We start from the raw sequence: 20,863 nt of genomic DNA on the forward strand, positions 1-20,863 counted from the left end.
TGTATTCATCATGGGTATCATCGAGCCAAGCTCAAAGCCTCTCTATACGGCAGAACCAAAAAGCGACAAAAAAAAAATGAACAATCAAAACAAAAAGTGAACTAAGCTAAAAGTACATAATCATTAAATAGAGATAGTTTTACATAATTCCGCGGCTAGGTCAAGTATCAGGATACGGCTCTGCGATATCCATCGATTTACGCGTCTGCTCGACTTCCTTCATCTTGCGCTTTTCGACTTTCTTCATCGCTTCGCCCGTCAGACCTTGCCGAGCCATGCGTTCGACAACGTCCTTTTTACGTGTGATTCTGTCGCCGATGGAGATCAACACGCCGCCTGTGATGTTGCAGGTGATGGAACAGCAGAGAATCACGGTTGTAAGCGCAAAGGGGCGCACGTGGTAGCTTATACCCCATGTGCAGGCGCCCAGTGCGATTTGGAAAAGGGAATGGCAGTCGAGAATCACGACAATGGCGACTAGCATTCGGAGTGGGAATGCGTGGTGAGTGACGGTTTCGTGGGGTTTGTAGAAGGTATGCGATTTTGCAAATTTGCGTTGATGGTGTTCAAGGCGTTGTTGTTGAAGAGGTGTAAGGATAGAGTATTCTAGTGGTCCTTTTTCTATGGGAGTAGTAGCAGGGTCGCCGTCGCGCTCAGCATCGACGACGTCTTCGGCTCGGCGGGATGGGAGGKCATTTTTGTCGGCGAGGTCGGGAAGAGTGCGCTTTTTGCGAAGGCGCCAGGTAAGGTGGTGGTAATGCGCAATGAAGATCATGTGGTAGGTGTCGACGGCTCTGAATGGTGCCAGACCATCACCCATGATGGCAAAGAGTGCCACGAGCACGTTGTCAATGATATTAATGACATATAGTTGTTTTCCGCCGACGTTAATCCAACCTGAACCGAATTAGAATGTTGCTAATGACAAGCCTTCCTAGGGGAAATGAAAACGTACCGATCAAGAAAAGAACCCAAGCAAGTCCAAAAAGAGTAATCAAAGTTGCATATAAGGTAACCAGAAATCCAAGTGCTGTTCTGTTGTTAGTCATGGCCCGATCATAGCTGATAGTATGGAACACTTACGTCGTTTAACATACTGTCCAAAACCTTTCATAGCACGCTTGAACTTTGACCGACGGGAATGAAGCATGTGCCGGACATGGTCGTTCAATTCCTCTATCTCCTCTTGAGACCAGCCGTCTAGAGTCACTCCGTCGGGGAGGATAGCGAACCGATCAGGTCCCAATGCAGAAGTCATCGAAGTTACTGCCGATGGGCGTTCCGATATGGTCTGCAAAGGCTCCTCTGCCACGGCTGGCTCTGGCTTTCTCTGTGTAGCATCAAGACCTTCGGCCACTTTACTAGGCCTTCGCGTGAGAGTGTATGTGGGCATACGATTGAGCAAGGGGCCAAGATCAGGAATGAACAGCGAGTTTTGCACGTTGGTAAGCGTAGACAGTGTCGAAATCTCAGGGTCTGCAGCGTGGTTAACTACGTGAAACAAACAGCCATATCAGGCGAACAGAACTTACCGATCACATCTAGAAAATCAACAATGCGCGAATCGTATTCATCCGGGGCAGGGGAGTGTTGAGCAGGATCACCACCGGCTACTGTGGAAGCGCGATTGCGTCCTATTGCTGATAATGCTGCGGCACTGGCCCGACGCAGCATTCCCGGTCGTGGTGTTGCAACAGTCGGGAACTCTTCTGGAGCTGACGTTTCTTGTGGTGCTATTCCACCATCACCGCTGGCAGTAGGTGAGATTTCCCGCAATGCCGCCAATCGTTCGGCATTATTCAAATCCGTAGATGGCCTAAACATAGATCCAGTCTCTTCTTTAACCGGGGACATCGGGTGCTGCTGAGAAATTGGTATACCGGAAGTCACGATGATCGGCGGAGATGAATAACGGCCAGGACGCGGTTCCGAGTTGCTGCGCCGCCTGTTCGCTTCCCATGAGTCATCTTGACTCTGTTCGGTCAGAGGGATACTGCTCCTCTCCTCTGTTGTTGCTTGCGGGGTAAGTTGCGGAAATTGTTCAGTGGATCCGGCCGTCTCTTGTTGTCCCAGACTCGAGGCGGACGAGAGACGACGTAGCCTGATACTCGGCTGGCGGTTTCGGTGTCTTAAACGGGGTGGAGGTCTCGCAGAGGGTTGCTGTTGAGAGCCGGTTTCTTCAGGGAAGGCAGGAAAGGCTTCCTGGGAAGGAGGCCGCAGGAGATTCGATCCCCCATTGCTGGCGGAACCCTCGACGCGCTCAATTCGATCCATGATGGAGAATTGATCTTGCTGAAGAGACCGACAACGTGGAGAGAGAAGATCAAGAAGAGAAGAGTAGAAGTTAGATTTGGGATGAGATTGGGCGATAGATAGCGGCCAATGGGCTGTCCACGCTAGATCAGATAGTGCCTGGAGGCTAGGCCTACAGCGGGAAAAAATCACAGTCTGTGGCGACTGCTAGTCGGGCGGTACGGCCTAGTACGTACACTAGTACAAGCAGTCAAGAATAGGTTCCTAAACACCCGGGCAACCAATCGACAGCGCAACCACAAAACGTCATCGAGAGCCCATTTTTCAAGATTTGCCTATTCGTCATCCACTCAACAAGACACACGTTCTAACATATGGCCTGCATGTACGTACATACATAACAGAATGCTTGTTATTGAGCTTTATAACCCTTCATAAGCAGTCCCGAACTTGTAATATGACCGAATTCTGCTTTTTTCATGTGATGCTTTCGATATCATATTTTCTGATTCTGTTGGTGTGACAATGTTTTGTCAGCGGCCTAGAACGCATTTTCAACCGCTGCGCGATTACCTCACCACGTCCTTACGACAAAGCCACTATTTACTGGCAGGGCAGTAGGCTCAACCTGAAGATTGACCTGTGCTAGCCTATCATAATACTGTAGGAATACGAGAGTCGTGAGTAACCTTGGAACTAGCGGCGAGATGCCTCATATCTTAGGAGTCAATCAGACATAGCCCGTGTAACGGATGGCCTGAAGGAGGGTTTCTATACTATCCGTACCGAGTACATTGAACCAGTAGGTAATCTTCAATGACCACCTGATTCCTTGTGCGACACTGGGCTGTCCTACCAATTTTTGAATCCTCGACTGCGAAGACGGGATGGTACGAATGCTTTGTGCGGAATCAAGTCAAAGCATGTCTTTGCGTCGAGATAATAAAGATATGTATCCTTGAAGAATGGTTGTGGTGGAGCAACCTTGTCTGATGGAGACCTCAGGCGTCAAAGTAAGCTCTGAAGCTACAAAGCCGCCAGGCAGCAAGGCGAACACATATCGCCCAAACAGGCCTAGTGCCATTTTGGGTCGCTGCTGCCCTTTTCCACCTCCTTCTCCTTTCTCCAACCCCGGCCCGCGACTTCCCTCGCAACCAGACATCACCTACTCTGACTGTTGTTCCTCACTTCTCCAACCTCGATCTCCAAACCTTCCATCTAGGGCACTAAGCTACCCTTTTCCTTTCCCCTCAAGTCAATCTATCCCACCCAAAAGGCAGCCTCACGCTACCTGAGTCCTCCCTCCACACATCGGTCTGTTATTCGTGCTTGACTCTCAATACCTTCAAAAGAACGACCCCGTGTCCTCAGCCTAAACATGTCTACTGCCGCAGACAATCTCGCCGACGCCCYGGCTCAATCCTCCCTCAACGACACCAACGGCGACGCCCACGTCGACGCCGCTGCTGCCAGTGCTGATGAGGGTCGTCGGCTCTATATTGGGAATCTCGCATACGCGACCACTGAGGGGCAGCTCAAGGAGTTTTTTAACGGCTACACCATGTAAGTCGCTGCTATTTTTGAGGAATGTTATACAATCGGCCTATTCGTTATGGTTACGGCATGACACATGCTGCGTAACCATCACACATAACACATGACACATGTTGCTTGGCTGGCCCGTTCCATCAACTTACTACGTCTATTCCATCAAAAAGAGACTAATACATTTCAAAATTTTTTAGTGAGAGCGTTGCCATCCCTGTGAACCCTCGTACCAACCGCCCCGTTGGATATGCCTTTGTCGACCTGGCCACCGCCCATGAGGCCCAGGACGCTATTCAACAGCTCTCTGGCAAAGAAATCCTTGAGCGCAAGGTGTCCGTTCAAGTTGCTCGCAAGCCTGAACCCGCCGAAGCCAAGGAAGGTGCAATGAGTGGCGGTGAAGGTGCTAGCGGTGGAGAAGGTCGCAAGAGGGGCCTTAACCGTGGACGTGGCCGTGGCCGCGGTCGTGGTGGCCGTTTCGCCCGCGGTGGCCGCCGCACTGAAGCTGTATGTTTTCCGCACGAAATATGCTTTCGGTTTATAATCTAACTCTAGTCGTATTTACAGCAAAATGACGAGCCTGAGGCTGCTGTGCCCACCAACGTTCCTGGCCAGGCTATTCCTTTGACCGAAGCTGCTACCGAGAATGAGGCCGCCAAAGAAGCCAAGGCCCGTGCTCCCCGTGCTCAGAAACAGCGTGGTCCCCCCGAAGATGGTATCCCTTCCAAGACAAAGGTGATGGTTGCCAACCTTCCTTACGATCTTGACGAGGAGAAGGTTTGTCTCCGTACCCTAAGTCGACTTTAAACGAGGCTAATTCATTATACAGCTCAAGGAACTTTTCAAGGATTACGAACCTGTGTCCGCCAAGATCGCTCTTCGCCCTATTCCTCGCTTCATGATCAAGAAACTTCAGGCCCGCAACGAGCCCCGCAAGGGCCGTGGTTTCGGTTTCGTCACCTTGGGATCCGAGGCTCTCCAGGAGAAGGCCGTCCAAGAAATGAATGGAAAGGAAATCGAAGGACGTGAAATCGCCGTCAAGGTTGCTATCGACAGCCCCGGCAAGGAAGATATCATTCCCGGTGAAGGTGAAGAGCAGGCTGCTGAGCCCGCCGCCGAAGAAGCCACTGCTTAAATGACAGTATCATTGAACCAGGGATGATTACAAGGCTTTGACGCTGAAGAACAATAGTTTATGATCAGCCGCATATTTTAAGAAGTAAGGAAAGTATGCTTAATACTTGTGTCTGCGTGTTTGATACTTTGCGACTCAAGGCTAAGCATACTTGAAGCCAGTCGCCATGACTATCAATCTATGAACAATTCAATTCTTATATGGTATATAAATCTAGCTCTAGGCTATTCGTCGCCCTGAATGTACATCGTAAAGTGTAAACATGATGAATGTGTTCATGTATGACGAAGCACGGGCCAGGTGCGTTCGGCCAACCGCAATGGTCCCGACAAGCCATTGTCCGTTTATCTTGGAACGAATCAAGTACCTAACCACAAGTCCACCTTGATACGACACGAGCCCGAATAAAAACAAACAGCAGGATTCAACTGAAGAGTGTCTCGATATTGTTGTATTGTCGCAATCTCTGGAGAGTTGTACTTTCAACAGGGTCAATTGAGGCCACCTCGTTCTGCCCACGATGTCGAAATTGTGGGAGGTAGACCCTGAAACGAGGGCCAAGGTATGATGCGCGTGACTACCATAATCAGCATCCATACAAATTTTGGAGACTCGTCAGTAATGACTGTTTGCTAACATCGTTTACTTAGTTGCTCCAAATCTCAAAGACAAATGGAAACGACCGCTGTTGCGATTGCGGCGCACCCTCCCCGCAATGGGTAAGACCCAACATCCAAATCGTGAGGCCTTGTATAAGAAACGTCGCACTGACAAGTCTGCGATAAATGCAGGCATCACCCAAATTTGGCATATTCATCTGCCTCAACTGCGCCGGCACCCACCGCGGCCTGGGCGTACACGTCTCCTTCGTCCGCTCCATCACGATGGACGCCTTCAAGAACGCCGAAATCCAACGCATGGAAAAAGGCGGAAACGATACCTGGAAACATTTCTACGATGAACACACAATCGTCATTTCCGAAGGACGAACATTCGAAGATTCGACGATTAAGGAGAGATATGATAGTGAAGTCGGGGAGGAGTACAAGGATAGGCTGACGGCTAAGATTGAAGGAGTGGAATATGTGCCCGGTGAGAAGAAGAAGAGGGTTGTCTCGCCACCGGTGACGGTCACGGAGACTATATCGTCGAGGTCGAGTACGCCGCTACAAGGAGGTAGAGTATCACCCGCTGGCACTACGGGCGCAGCAACACAGAAGGAGCGTAATGAAGCATATTTCGCCAAGATGGGTAACGAAAATGCGTCGAGGCCAGATGGTCTTGCGCCTTCGGCGGGTGGGAAGTATGGTGGGTTTGGAGGCGGTGTACCGGTATCAACGTCTCGACCGACGCAGGGCAGCGGTGTAGTGCCCGGTCTGAATGACTTTCAGACTGATCCGGTTGGTGCTTTGTCGAAGGGGTTTGGATGGTTTACTTCTGCGGTTGGGAAGAGTGCAAAGACTATGAATGATACGTATATTGCGCCTACTGCTAAACAGGTGCGTCACCTTATTTCATGTGATCTGTATGAATAGCGGTGCTAATAAACGAACAGCTGGCCGAGTCGGACTTTGCAGCCCAAGCACGGGTACATGCCGCACAACTAGGGCAAAACCTACAAGTCGGTGCCCGCGATGCAGCAGACCGATTCAACCGCTTCGTCGAGGGCGAAGGAGGGACAGGAGCCGGTGGCGCACAGCGAAGAGCGCAACCAGAGCGACAAGACTTTTGGGACGATTTCTCGGCTGTCGGGGAGCAGGCTGCTCGTCAGAAACGGCAATCTGGTGCCATTGGTACGGCTGCTATGCGGAATACGCCAACTTCAACTACCGCCGCGGCTGGGGCTAGGGTTGGCGCAATGGCGCCGGCTGCTACGGGTGTTGGTGCGAATACTGCGACGTCTGGGACTGCGAAGGAAAAGGAGGATTGGGGTGAGGATTGGTAGATATATCAATATCAAATATATAGTTTGCATCGATACCCGTCTGTCCCCTCTGTCCTCGTCGAGTAATATAGTACATGAATCAATAATAGTGCGATATAGTATAAGGTAATGTACATGAAGGATGTAGCTTATTCCAGTCAAGCAGTAGGTATCTACCTGTGCAAGTCAGCCAAAACCGCCTTCTGTCTCTGCGCAGACATCCTCTCAAATCGATCAACGTGCATCACAAACGTGCCTCTCCCCGCACTTAAACTGCGCAAATGTTTCAAATAACCAACCATTTCTTTCAATGGCACCTTTGCAGTGATTGTTCGGGGTTGGTTGGCAGGTGCCTGGATGGGTAATCCGCCTGCCACAGTGGGTGTTTCGAAGGGGTCTGGCGGTGCGTAGATTTTATTGACGTCAATGACGACTTGTTCATCTTCAGGACTAGTGTTGTCGATAGAGGTTGAGATGGGCATCTCTTCGTCGAGGGAGATAATGTGCCCGCCGCGCGCTGAGGAAATGTCATGTACCACGGCACCGAGACTGGCTTCGTCGACGCTAATAATTACGTTCATGACTGGTTCCATCATACAAGTACCGCTGTTTTGGCCTGTGGCTAAGTCACGCAATGCGCCTTGAGTCGCGAGCCTAGCTGCAGCAGAGAGGGCTGAAGCGCTACTCTCTGAACCGAAAAGGTGCTCGACGACATTGCATGTCAGCGTTACTTTTGTGTTATGCATCGGAAACGTGAACTGTGGGCCACGCGCAAATGCAGACAGCGCGCCGTTGTACAGCGAATTTCGGAACGAGTTCACATCTAGCTGTGGTGGGAGATTTGAACTCTCTTCTTTGCCCCGCTTGTCTGTAGATATGTTTATCCCCGGAGCGGAAATGATGATTCGATTTCCATCTACGGTTTCTGCGAAGATGATATCAGAGGTTATCTCATCGGAGTCCGACTCCGGATCGTATGGTTCGACGACTGCTGTACATCCAGCTTTTCCTTTTCGGCCTGCAACTTCTCGATCAAAAATCTTGGTCACCGGATTTGATGGACCAAGTACACATTCTCGATATCCAATCTCGATTCGGCCCATGGTTGCTTTGGCTTTGAAGTCGTTGACTAGTCGGTCTCGAGCAATTTCCAAATGCAATTCTCCCATGCCGCTTAGCAGTGTTTGGCCGGAGTCTTCGTCTACGGTAACGTGAAGACTAGGGTCTTCTCGCAAAAGTAATGCTAGAGCTTCTCGCATATTTTTCTCTTCGCTAAGACTGTGCGGTTCAATACTGGCGAAGAAGACAGGAGGCGGTACATCGATAGGACGCAGTTGAAGAGTGTTCAGCGGTTCAGGAGGGGTCATCTTGCTTCCAACGCATGAAATGAGGGTGTCTCCAGTACGGGCATGTTTCAGTCCAGATACAACACCAATATGACCGGCGGGTATGGAGTCGACCTCAACAGCGTCATTAGCGTACATTTTGAAAAGACGAGGAGCTCGCTCTGTGACGTGAAGATTGGTGTTGTATAGATGGCAGTGCCTATTGAGGGATCCTGAGTAGACACGAACATAGACAAGAACTCCACGCTTGGCGTCGCTCACGACCTTGAATGCCAATGCACAGCTTTCCAGATTAGCAGCCAGCTCTTTCGTGTTTATCGAAGCCGGTATAATTGCCGTTTTCTTCTTTTGCTTTGATTTCGTAATATCGGCGGTCTTTGCTTCTTGTTGTAAAGCTAACTCTCCGCTTAGTAGATTTCCTAGAGACCCCTTAGTGCTTCCAAGACTGATCTCCGGATCGATTGATTCGGATGGGCCTGGAAGAAGATTGTTGACTGCGTCGAGCAAAGGCTGCACTCCCATGTTTCGGAAACTAGAGCCAGCAAACACTGGTATTATCTTCTGTGATTCCGGGCCAAGCAAACATTTGCGGAGACTGTTAAGTATAGTCATTGGCGGAACCTTTAGATGATCTTCATGCTCAAAAAACGACTCGACCATATCTTCATCATGTTCACTCAGTAGTTCGACCAAAGCCACTCGAGCTCGTTTCAATTCTTCGGCGAGTCTTTTATCCTCATTTTCCAAACCAGCTAGGTCAAACACCTTGACGGATTTACCGTCACCGCCTTCCTTCCATAATAAACCCTGAAGCCAAACAACATCCGCAATACCAGTAAAGCGTCCATTGCCACCTTCGAACCAAGGGATTTGGCAGACTGCGGGCCAGCCCTGCAGTCTCGAGCCTACTTCACGCACCGTGCGCCCGAATGCAGCGCCATCGCGATCAAGCTTGTTGACATATACAACTCGTGGGATTTGGTACACACTAGCCTGGTGCCATACTTTTTCCGTTTGGGCTTCAACACCAGCGACGCCATCCAAAATACAGACTGCGCCGTCAAGAATGCGCAATGACCGCAGCACTTCGAATGTAAAATCCGCATGACCTGGTGTATCAATCAAGTTGACCGTGTGAGAAGCTCTCGACCTTGGAAGGTTCTGGGATTCTAGATCTTCCAAGCTAGGCCCACTGGAGGTCCCATCAGCAGCCAACGGTGGCCAGTGGAAGGTAATGGCAGCAGATTGGATGGTGATTCCACGGGCTCTTTCTGCAGGTAGAAAGTCTGTAACTGTTGAGCCGTCGTCAACGTCGCCTATTCGCCGTGTGAAGCCGCTGTAGTAGAGCATGCGCTCCGTGGTGGTGGTCTTGCCGGCATCAATATGGGCGATAATGCCGATATTTCGAGTTTTCTCTAGGTCGATACCTGCATCGCCCCAGACTGGAGAAGAACTCAGATTTCGGTAATGTTGCCCTTTCAAAGAGAATCCAAGTGGTCTTTTGAAGGATTGTAATCTGCTTGATACATATTTGCAAGTATTGTGTCTGGGCAGCCTGGGGATGGGTCGGATAGCGGCCCATCCCAGGAACGGAGCTGTCACCATATCGATTATCTTATATTTTGATTAGGGACATGCATTTTTATCCCAATATCTTCACCATATCTCGATGACTCGTCCTGACATGACTGTTTATCAAGGTCATAGAAAGCGACGTTGAGATTTTGAAGAAAGAAGGGAGAGCATTGGCGAATCAAAAGGGACCAGCGAGGCCCCACCAGGCGATGTCATTGCGAGCTGGTGTCTCCGCACTAAACACCCTCAATCAACGCTTCTGCCTCCGTGCGCTCTATCTCCTCGCTCTCATTCCCTCTCTCCTTCGCAGGTGTTTGTCTGTGGGCTGGCTTTTTCTCAGTATATTACCGTATCATTGTGAGCAATTACTGCGCGTCTCTTGGTGCGATAGGACCGTGGTGATAGAACATCCCGTGGTTCCACCTCCATATCAGCTCGACAACATCTACAGCCATTTCACACAATGGACTACTCCTCCATAGCACATGATCCAGCTGACCCGGTGGAGTCGTCTCCTTGGGGCTCTCCACGTGCTGATAGAGACACTTTTGGCGGTGCGGGACATGGTGCCGACGTCGTCCCTGCGCCCTTACCTCCGCACCAGTCGCCCTACGATGATAGCCACGATAGCGAACATAATGCGGGGAATGCGCACGCTGCAGTATCTGAACAGAATGGTCCATTGAATCCTCCTCGCAGCGTTCCATCAAATGAGCACGAGTATGCGCAACACCAGGCGGCTCCGCCGCAGCAGAAACGGACAGAGACGCCCGCTCGTTATCAGACCGGAGCTCGGCAGAACGTGAGACAGGCTGCGCCGACGTACAGGCTACAAGGAAAGATAACGGCACTCGAAAGGACTGGCAAGAAGGATCCAATTCTTCGATTCGATGTTTACGTATGTTCTAGTCAATATTTTAACACTGATATCGGGCTAATTGCGTTTAGACCAATATTCCCAAGTTTCGAACCACGCAATATCGAGACATACGTCGCACACACTCTGAATTCGTGAAACTATCTGAACATTTGATATCCTCAAACCCCGAGGCGATTGTACCCGCTGTTCCTCCTCCGCTCACTCCGGCCGGCGCGGGAACCGATGAAGATGAAATTCGCGTCAAGGCATCGATGCAGAGGTGGTTGACATATGTGTTTAGTAATGACGTCCTTGTGCATGACGATGAGATTGTGCTCTTTGTGGAAAGCGATTTCGGCTATAGTCCAGTTGTGCGAATGAAACAGCCAGCTACCGGAGTTCGCCGAAAGGTTATCAAACAGTTTGCGCCACCCCCAGATGATACTCCTGAATTGCAAAATGCGCGCCCAGTCGTCAAGATGTTTTATCTCGGTGCCCTAGACGCCAGTCAGAAGACCGATCGCGTGGTTAAAGCTAGAAGAGGTACGTTTTTGATTTCGTCGTGTGTTTATTCCTTTCTAACGTATCGCAGGACTTGGTCTTGCGGAGTCTGACCTTGGTGTTAAAATCGGACACATGCATGTACAGGAAACCCACACTGGGTTGAGCAACGCCTATCGGAAACTTGGTCGCGTTATCCAAACAGCCGGTGACTACCATGCTGCTCAAGCCACAGCGGAAGCTACGACTCTAGGTGATCCGTTGGAGTACTACTCCTCTGACGCATTCATTGTGAAGGAGACCTTGACGAACCGACATATTCTTCTCCGAGAACTGATTCAAGCCCAACAGACGGCTCGTAGTAAGCGCGCCGCAGCCGACCGTCTTAAGGGTAGCTCATCGGTTCGCCCGGATAAAGTGGACGAAGCTATTAGCGCTCTGGATGAAGCTCTTGGACAGGAAACATACCTTACCAAGAAGACGCAAAGAGTAACATCGAACCTGTTGCTGGAGACACGACGTTGGTTTGATCGAACATCAAGTGACGTCCTTTCTAGCCTGCGCGAATATACCCTTCGACAAATTGAAGCTGAGCGCCGAACATTAGCTCTGCTCGAAAGTGTGCGACCTGATATCCGAGCAATTGACTCGTCTGGTGGACTCAGCCGTCTTGGCCGAGAGTCTCACCCCACAGTTCGTCGATCCAGCTTGGCTTCCAGCCAGGGTCCCAAGGGCGACGCATGGAGTGGCGTGCCCCGTCGAAACGATAGTCTCAGCCGAAGTATGAGCGGTAGCACGGTTGTTGTGCCCGTTCTTGCAGACGAGGCTGCAAATGGTGATGGTGCTGGCAATGGGCGGGCTCGCGCTCTCAGTGGAGTTGGCTCTATTGCAGAGGAGGATGACGATGACAAGCTTGACGCAAGAAATGCAGCAAGCCGATTGGCGACAAGCACATTCTGATGATTTTTTATATCCTTTTTTTAACGTTTGTATAGTAGCCTCTGTTTCTGCTATCTATCATGCCCTATGGTCCCCAATCGTATACAAAATCACATATCTCTCTCTCACTCATGATAATCTTTTCGCCCAGTTCATTAAAAAGCTATGCAATTACGATTGCTTGAAAATGCTCGATCCGGCTTATTCATAATGCATCAAAAAGCCCCCTTCACCAACGGAATAACCTCATCCACAGTCCCCAACCCAGCCATGGGCTTAGTGCTACTCGAATGATCCGAATTCTTAAACACGCCAAACATAACCTTCAAATTCTTCAAGTCTTCAGGCACATTCTCCCTCCCACCCAGACACCCCTTTGCAGCCAAATCGCCTAGCCGATCACTTCCACGAGTCGTGCACAAGGTCTGGAATACTCCCCCCGTTGACGCGGAGATACCGTTACTGAGCAATGCGTGTCCACCGCTGATGATGAATGCGAGTGATATACATGCCGACAGGAAATAGGGCACTATTAAGCGTGCAGGGTTGCTGAAGGAGAATACGTTGACATTCTCCGAAACAGTGACGTTGGCTAGAGTATTCGATTGGTTGAGGGTGAGCATCGATATGACAATGTTTTGGAGTAGGTGTTGCATTGATTCTTCGGTTATGTTGAAAGTAGGGGATGTCGTTGTGCCGGAGTAGAGATCTGTCAAGGCGATGAGTGTGTTGGCGGATTGTTGGGCGTGGAGTACTATATTCACTGATAAGAATGAAAACAGTTAGAGTGTCGAAGGGTATACTTACTCAATGCGTCTATATACCCAGACAAGGCGTCAACAACTGTGTCCTGGATTGCTGCCATATTGGCCCTTCTATTGGTATCTGTTACATTGCCTCCCCCGCTCCCTAATGAAGTAGCATTCACCACCGGATTATCTGTGGCATTGCCTTCGTTCTGAGGAAACATCCCAAAATCAGTGTAGAGGTTGGAACTATCCAAAATTGGCCCCAGCTGCATATTCGTCGTCGTGACTGTCTCAAGGCCTTCCTTATAGTCAATGTGAAACGTGTACACAGCCTCATAAGTCGTACAGCTTAGATTCTGGAAAGTCCCTGACATACCACCATTGGACCATGCAAGCTGGAAGTTGAAGTTATATGGTGGCTGAACCAGGGCAGCGCTGTTTGCATGTGCAACGTATATATATTCGAAAGCATCGAATTGAGGGTAAGTGCTGTTGACCCAGCTGAAGAGATCAGAAGAAACGGATGATTCGTTGCATTGAAAGGTCGGTGCATTAACGTCAATGGTGTATGAACAGTTTTGGCCGCATGGGGAGTGCGAGGTCAAGTATGACCCTGAGAGGATTGACTGTGTTGCTATTCTTCGCACTATGGTGGTAGGTCCACTGTTGTCTCTTCGTTAAACAAGTTGTTCCATGTCTCATTCTCTATCTCTCTCTCTTACTAGAAATACTCACCCATAAGCACCGAGATTATCAGTCTGCCACAATGCCGCCGCCAACATGCCGTCATATGTTCCATATCCAAAGGTCGGATTAAGCGTAGAAACTGTGTTTTCTGATACTGTCGAAATTGTTCTTGTTTCTATCGTGAGCGCACCAGGAGGAAATACCATCGCGATAGGAAGACACCAAAACACAATCGCACATAGAAATGGAATCGGAGCTTTCCAAAACAGACTGACCCGACCCAGTTGGAGTGGATTGCTTAAGACCGACAATAAATGATCAAGATCACCGAGTTGTATAGGCCGTGAGCGGAGGAGTTTCCATACCATCTGAACAAACGAGATACCCAGCGAGGCCGCGAGAAGTAATCGGAATCCGTTTACGAAAAAGTACGAAAGCCCTGTAACGAACGGCTGATCAAAAGGTGGACCGTAGTCTTCTCGTCCATTCAACCATCGGAAAAGGCCTAGATGAGCTATGGCTAGGGTTACAGCTGAAGATTATGTTAGAACAGAACACTCATCACCGAATCGATTAACTCTAGACTTGCAACTTACCAGACAAGAAACAGCTCAGAATCGCGCTGGGCGTAACCCATCCTATCGTCCATCGCGAGCTTGACTCGATCGGCGGAGTGCCTGCCTCTGAGAAATTTGGCGAGTTCAAAGCAGAGTATGTAAATAGTTCTTTATCACCGTGTTTCTCTACAATTTCGTGAGTACTCTTGAGGTCCAAATCGATGTCAGCATCGAATGCGCCGAGTTGATCTGCTAGTGTGTACAAATGCTGGGACGACATTTCTCATTATTCTTACAGTCTTTTTTGGAAGATTCCTGTTGGTTCCGGGAGGCGGTTGTATTGGGACACCAGAGCGCGCTCTACTCTATTACCATTCACGTTTCGTGGGAGATAACGAAAAGCAGCAAGAGCCTTGGATTATCAGCACAGATGTATGTAGTATGTACTACTATCGAAGGTGTATGGGGCGGCGCAGTCCACTCTTGGGCCTTGTACTAAAACTCCAGTACATTCAGCAATGTTGGACGGGGGGGCGCAGTCAACATGGATTCTTCCCCCAATACCAACATAAAATTTTAGTGCATGCCGCTATCTTGATGCTAAAAGTAGGAATGTCGTACTAGCGCTGCGTGTCTCTGCTACACTGAGGGGTTGGACAAAGAAAAGGAATGGCACCATAATCACTAGCCATACTAAGTCATCGTGCAATATAGCTGTATGCCTGCATGGAATCGATAGATAGGACCAATATTGGGCAGCTTTGTACTATCAGCTGGAGAAGTCTGTCTCTAATGCTTACTCACGTGCTGGTTGAACATGCATATACGTTTTAGGGTTATGGAACCTAGCCCTAACTGATCCATCGCAACCTTGGAGCCACGCAGGTCATGGGTTTTACGAATTCGGCAGATATTCTCCATTCGTCTTCTAGCATTCCCATCCTGCTGAACAAGAAGGAAGAAAAATTCAAAGAAGGGGGAAACGTAAAAACAAAGAATGGATATGACAGCTGTGTGATTCGCTTTCGGGGCTTGTTAGTATAGGTAGGATCATGATGGTTATTTGTAACAATTTACAACACACGCCCCCGAAGGGAATGCCTGACTGTAACACCTCATAAGGAGTTAGCAGGCCACCACATTGGTGCAACCTGCCAAGCATTTTTGCGGTGGGGAAGCTCAAATTTCATTAGCATGGAGGTAACGAGGTATTATTAATCTTCACGGGTCATGAGGCAATCGACGAAGTGAGAGAAATGATCAAAAAGTGCGCTATGAGGCCGATCAAGATCTGTAAACGTTACCCCGAGAACATTGGCTCAGCCGGATCAGAAGAGAACTTCAGAAAGTCTGGGGGCGCTGTGGTCTGGTAATTATAATTCATCATAATCTATTATTGGTTTCAAGGCCTTGCATAGTCAAATGTTTCGACATCTTTCGTTCAAGGGGCAAAACAACAATAATGAGCTTTAGAAGAGGATCTCATTCCATTTTAATCCATTTCGACTTCAATGTAAATGAACCTCCTGCTGGAAATAGCAAGGAAGATCTCCAACTGTCCATTTTACTACTTCAGAGAGAAATCAATCCCTTGTCAGACCAGTCAGAAGCCCATTATATCCCCTAAGCACACCTGCATCGGCCACAATTCTCATCCATTCAGTTACGTCCTCCTTGTCATGATTCTCGGGACCAGCCGATGTCATGCTCCTAGAAGCACTTTCAACGATCCTATCACTCATCATTGACATTGTTCTGTTTGCAAGTGCGATAAATATTTCCCGGTAAGGCGCAGCGGCGTCCCATCGTTCAGCCATAACAACCAATGTGATGATACAGTCATTACATGTTGCGTTTGCCTTTCCATAACCACATGCGTCCTGAGCCGCAGACGACGTCCAAAGACAATGAAGAAATGTCAGTCCTGCAAGGAAAAGCTCGTGGAGTGCCGTCCAGGTACAGCTCTGTCGTTTCCCCACGAATTGGCGACGATAGCTTTGACAAATACTCTCTGCGGCCCTGACACAATCCAAGAATGCACCATCCGTAGTCTCTGCCCGGTGATCAATAATCTGCGCACGATAGAGCTGTAATATCGTGTAGTTATATTCTAGATCATACCAATCTTCGGTTGTAAACAAGACCAGCTCCTCGTTGGCGTGGGAAGCGGGGGGAGGAATTTCTGCGCGCCATTCTTCGATCTCGGCGCGGATGTTCTGTACGTCTATCTGCTGGCTATGCTTTCCAAAACAACGCGGATCAGGTCTTGAGTAAAGATGGGTATGAATGCGGCTCAACAGCCGTCGAATTCGAAACGTATGAATCGCTCTCGTCATGTTGTTTGGTGCATCACTTGGCGAAGTTCGTGGTGTACCAACAAGCTCAGTATCTGTGATGCATGAATCATCAATGTCGATCGGGTACTATACGTATATTTCATTAGATTGTGACTTATATCAGAAAATTTCAGAGACCTACTTCAGCATCAATTTCTTGGTAAGGGACACCTAGAGGTCGCCCCAACATAACGGCAGCTTGAATTTCGACCACGTAGGCGCACCAAAATACTCTTTTGCGTAGTTCTGCCCTAAGCACATCTGCAGGTGCTGCGAAGTGTTTCGTATTCCGGTGGTAACCTAGATCAATGCATTGACGAAGTGCTAGACCAGCGAGTTTCCTAAATAAATAATCATAAGCAAGAGATGGTTTCTTTCGTTTTCATGCTGTCCATACCAGTGGGAAGTGCCGGTCGGTGACCTTAGTGAGTATATTGCGCAACACAGGATGGCCTGTACAGCTTCCAGATTATCATGAACTAGTATATCGTCGATATACATCAGTGCTGACATATATAAGCTCTACGTAAATACTTGTCAACTCAGGGCAGGTAAAGAGGGCTGTCTGCTTACCTCCGCTGAGTATCCGAGATTGGGTAAGAGCAAAGCACCAACTGCATAAACCTATCACGATGAGTTAGAGAAAATTTTCACTTCAAAGCCGAGGATGGCTGGGAACCCTACCATATTCAAGAAGAACAGAGAAAGTGAGCAGGGGGAACAAGTTTTCAGCCCCGCTGACTCGTCCCTTAGCATTGACTCCCATTCCCTAAAGGTTGCCTCATGCAAAAAGGGATAATGTGTATTAACATTTTGAAAATATACATTACTTAATTGAACGGCTGAGAGGTAGTCTGGTAACAAGCACGGTAATGGCAGCAAGGAAGAACGGTCCTCTGTCGTATCGAGCGCCCTGGTCGTGGCCAGGTCGGGAGCCACCACTTGACGGAGAGTCGAATTGATCAACCGAGAGAAAGCGAAGATGGAAGATGTGCCTAAGTATTGAGGCTCTGCTCCAGCTGCACTCAGGCTTAGCAGGCCGACCTTCGATGCCAGCTTTTCGACACCGTCGTCGTCTTCCTGGATATTATCGTCTTTAGTCCTGGATGAGACCGATTGATTGACACGTTGATGATTGGAGCGTTCAATGTGTTGCTGTGCCGAAGGCAAGGGGGTTGGGGAATATTCTGGCTGAGATCCATGATGTTCAGACAAGTTGCTAGTGGTAAGATCTGGATGGTATTGCTTTAGGAAGTTCTCGAGAAAAGCCACGCGTTTTTCTAAGCCTTCAACGTAATTGCGTGGCCGATATGTCCTCGTTACTGGATCTTCCACGAGGCAGACTGTCATTGAGTGTCAAACGGGTAACTCAACTAGAACATCAACATCTGTGGCAAAAAGAGGCTATACTGACCGAATCCAGCACGGAGACAGTTACCACATCCTGAGATAGTATTGTCGCACTTGAGCTGTCAGTTGAATGGCTTTGGAGCTTTCTTCTTCGCATTTTCCTACCTTGAGTTTCTTCTCCTTACACTTGGCACAAGCGACAAGTGTCCTGCTTCCCGATGGTATGCGTGGAGCGCCTCGGGATGAAGCTCGTTTTTGTCCCGCATGTGGGTACATGGAGCAGATCGGCAATGTATCGGGGTGAAGAAGCTCACAATTCTCGTCTTTGCTATGCTCGTTTAATTTTTGTGGTCAAATCAGACTGGTGTGGTTGAGAAAAGAATCTGGGAGATAGCGTGTGGGGATTCTTTATCAATAACTAACTGCTCACGAGACCTTTCTATGTATTGGTTCGCCCGTACGCCGGGTCCGAGTTGTTGTGCCATACATTTTTCCATAAGACATCTGAGAACAGAAAAATGACTTATTACAATAAACTACTGCCTTTTCGCTAGTGGCTGTGCTACACGACTTTCTCAGCTTGGTTAAGGCTTATGATCTGGGAAACCAAGCCCTTAACAGCAACCAACAGAAAGTAACATGTCGGAACACTTAATACTGCACACATCTCAATCATATACGAGATGCTATATCATGCCATACTAGATCATCTGGTATACGCGCTTCCTTTTAGTCTAGTTGGCAGATCCAACATGAAACACTGCAACGTAACTGGCTCCAATAACAAACTTGTCACTTCACGAAATGTAGCTGGTAATGTAAACATTCAAATATTGGAACTTCAGATACGAGCTTGAAGCGATGATGATTCTATCAAGCGCTTTTTCAACGCTTCAGTCCTTGCTACAGTCATTTGGAATACCTCGGGCAGCTCTGTGTCGGCCCAAGACCCTCCTGCCATCAACTTGACCAAGCCTGATGCTGCGGTGAAGATACGTGCCATGCCACTAGTAAGTACAATAAGAGTTCACTTATTAGCATGCTTAAGCTGGAACTTTAGGAACGGATGACTCACTGTCCATGGTGCCCAGCGCAAATCCACTGGCCTGGAAGTCCAGGTAACTGCCCAATGAATGGAAGTCCGTCTGCGCTCTGAGATATCTCAGTGTCATAAGCTTCGGTGCTGCAGCAGATAAAAGGGGTACTCACAAGCCCGAGAATGCCACTCCAGGCGTTCTTATAGGTCTCTTCTTGCTTCATGATATCTTCGGTCGACCATCCTTTTAACTCTTCTACTGCGAATTCGTGGATAGCCTTAGAAATCGAGTCGAATCCGGTCATACCGTCGTCAATGTAACGGTACGGATTCTTTTCAAGCCACTTCCAGAATTCAGTTTGACCCGGGTTACTGCCGCCGAAAAGAATTGCACCGTCTCCATTGAGACGGGGATTGATGGTAATCAGATTGTCTTGCCCGAGGAGAATGCCGTAAGAGCCTTTCAAAGCTGAGAGATTCTTACTATCTTTGGGAATTGTAACTCTATTGCACATGTGAGGGCATGGAGTGATCAAACCGCGCAGAGACGGTTCGAGTGCAGAACTATAAGCGTTGGATGCGTGAACGACCTTTAAACATTCGATATCGCCCCGATCAGTTTTCACAACCCACTTGTCTTGATACTGTTCCGATCGGATAACAGCGGTGACTACAGTATTCGTCTGAAGGTTAATACCTTTCTCGATATTATCACGCATAATGTGTGCCGCAAGTTTCCATGGGTGTAGTGTTGATGCCGACCACGCATAACATGCCTGTGCATCTTTCACTTGCGAGATCTGTCGGTTTATGTTAGTCGGCCTTGTCACTCAAGCACAGATATAGTCTACGAGCCTTTGCTGCTTCCTCAGGGTCTTGAGTAAACTTTATATGGTCGACTTTACCGCCAGCCGCCTTGTACCTCTGAAAAGTCTCCTTTGCAATCCTCGCGGCCTGTGGAGTGATTGGAACATCCAGAGTGTCACCACTCCAATGTTCACAGTCAACATTATTTTCCTGTATGTATTGCACTACTTGGAGCCATGTCCGCTGTTCACTCTGTAGGATCTGCAAGCCAGCCATATTAGAATGAAAAGGAGATAGACATGAACACCATATTTTCTATACCTTTATAGCCTGTTCCGTACCAAAATCTTTCTCGTAGTCTGTGAAACCTCGCCACTGGTCAGGTTTGCAATGGCCAGCATTTCGACCGGTAGCCCCGGAGCAGAAAAGACGAGCCTCAAGAACGACCACTTTCTCTTCGGGCCAGGTTTTCGCAACGTTCTGAGCGATTGTTGTCCCGGTCATCTAAAATTGACCAGCGTTAATTATCCATCTAATGAAATCTTTGATGAAAGTATTTCCATAATCAAGATCCTTACACCAGATCCAATGATCACGATATCTGCAGACCGAGGCAACTCCGGTGTCGTTCGATGTTGCAACAGAGGGTCATCTTGTACAGATTGAAGCCAGTGTGAAATAGAATAGTCGACACTCTTTGGAAATCCAAAAATTTGGAAAACACCTTGTCCCATTTTGTCGGTTTAGAGAGACCTAGCCAAGTTTATTAATGAGGATGTAAGACTGATTCTTTATGTAGGTATACATGGGCAGGTTCTACTATAAAGCGTAACATTGAAACGATTCCGTAATATTTTCAGATCAGTGTCTGGCTCCTAAACATTCGACTAAGATACTGATAAAGCAACTAACACAGTATGATGCCGGGATTTGCCACCAATCAAAAAGAATGCAATACAGCGTCCGATCCACAGCAAAGATAGGTTCCAGATAGATACTTTTCAAGCGGGTCCAACCGGGACTTTCCACAAATTGAAGCGATCTATATTGCATCTCATGCACAACCCTATGATAGAGAGACTTTGCTCCGGCCACATGATTCTGCAATGGAAATCCTATATTCTATAGAAGCCCTAACTATCACAATGTCCAACTTTTGAGTTCAATCTCTTCTTATACTTCCAAGATACCCAGCCCTGTATCAACGATTATACATCCAGCTCAAGAATCCGTCCTCTGTTATTATTCCCAATTGCAGTATGTC

General features: G+C 48.5%; 7 protein-coding genes across 7 annotated transcripts; 3 read left to right on the forward strand and 4 right to left on the reverse strand.

Annotated features, from left to right (window-relative positions):
* Positions 1-160: 160 nt before the first annotated feature.
* Positions 161-2,274, reverse strand: BHQ10_006847 (uncharacterized protein; the record flags this gene model as incomplete). The annotated part of the gene is made up of 4 exons (XM_040879478.1): positions 161-897; positions 956-1,030; positions 1,084-1,476; positions 1,533-2,274. The coding sequence occupies 4 exons, from the start codon at positions 2,272-2,274 to the stop codon at positions 161-163; spliced, it is 1,947 nt and encodes a 648-aa protein (XP_040735351.1).
* A 1,357-nt stretch (positions 2,275-3,631) lies between these two features.
* On the forward strand, positions 3,632-4,933 carry BHQ10_006848 (uncharacterized protein; the record flags this gene model as incomplete). The annotated part of the gene is made up of 4 exons (XM_040879479.1): positions 3,632-3,816; positions 3,999-4,305; positions 4,354-4,575; positions 4,628-4,933. The coding sequence occupies 4 exons, from the start codon at positions 3,632-3,634 to the stop codon at positions 4,931-4,933; spliced, it is 1,020 nt and encodes a 339-aa protein (XP_040735352.1).
* Positions 4,934-5,453: 520 nt separating this feature from the next.
* BHQ10_006849 (uncharacterized protein) lies at positions 5,454-6,878 on the forward strand (the record flags this gene model as incomplete). Its single annotated transcript, XM_040879480.1, has 4 exons — positions 5,454-5,495; positions 5,584-5,652; positions 5,725-6,432; positions 6,489-6,878. The coding sequence occupies 4 exons, from the start codon at positions 5,454-5,456 to the stop codon at positions 6,876-6,878; spliced, it is 1,209 nt and encodes a 402-aa protein (XP_040735353.1).
* Positions 6,879-7,030: 152 nt separating this feature from the next.
* BHQ10_006850 (uncharacterized protein) lies at positions 7,031-9,808 on the reverse strand (the record flags this gene model as incomplete). The annotated part of the gene is made up of 1 exon (XM_040879482.1): positions 7,031-9,808. One exon carries the CDS (start codon positions 9,806-9,808, stop codon positions 7,031-7,033), a length of 2,778 nt encoding a protein of 925 aa, XP_040735354.1.
* Positions 9,809-10,241: 433 nt separating this feature from the next.
* On the forward strand, positions 10,242-12,098 carry BHQ10_006851 (uncharacterized protein; the record flags this gene model as incomplete). Its single annotated transcript, XM_040879483.1, has 3 exons — positions 10,242-10,676; positions 10,727-11,180; positions 11,230-12,098. The coding sequence occupies 3 exons, from the start codon at positions 10,242-10,244 to the stop codon at positions 12,096-12,098; spliced, it is 1,758 nt and encodes a 585-aa protein (XP_040735355.1).
* A 194-nt stretch (positions 12,099-12,292) lies between these two features.
* Positions 12,293-14,350, reverse strand: BHQ10_006852 (uncharacterized protein; the record flags this gene model as incomplete). Its single annotated transcript, XM_040879484.1, has 6 exons — positions 12,293-12,840; positions 12,885-13,327; positions 13,562-13,661; positions 13,717-13,810; positions 13,879-14,045; positions 14,110-14,350. The coding sequence occupies 6 exons, from the start codon at positions 14,348-14,350 to the stop codon at positions 12,293-12,295; spliced, it is 1,593 nt and encodes a 530-aa protein (XP_040735356.1).
* A 1,303-nt stretch (positions 14,351-15,653) lies between these two features.
* On the reverse strand, positions 15,654-20,333 carry BHQ10_006853 (uncharacterized protein; the record flags this gene model as incomplete). The annotated part of the gene is made up of 7 exons (XM_040879485.1): positions 15,654-16,493; positions 16,549-16,706; positions 17,297-17,749; positions 18,832-18,901; positions 18,966-19,592; positions 19,921-20,103; positions 20,178-20,333. 7 exons carry the CDS (start codon positions 20,331-20,333, stop codon positions 15,654-15,656), a joined length of 2,487 nt encoding a protein of 828 aa, XP_040735357.1.
* Positions 20,334-20,863: the final 530 nt, after the last annotated feature.

Source organism: Talaromyces amestolkiae, assembly GCF_001896365.1.
Source record: "Talaromyces amestolkiae strain CIB chromosome Unknown scaffold13.1, whole genome shotgun sequence".
In the NCBI taxonomy this organism is placed as follows: Eukaryota; Fungi; Ascomycota; class Eurotiomycetes; order Eurotiales; family Trichocomaceae; genus Talaromyces; species Talaromyces amestolkiae.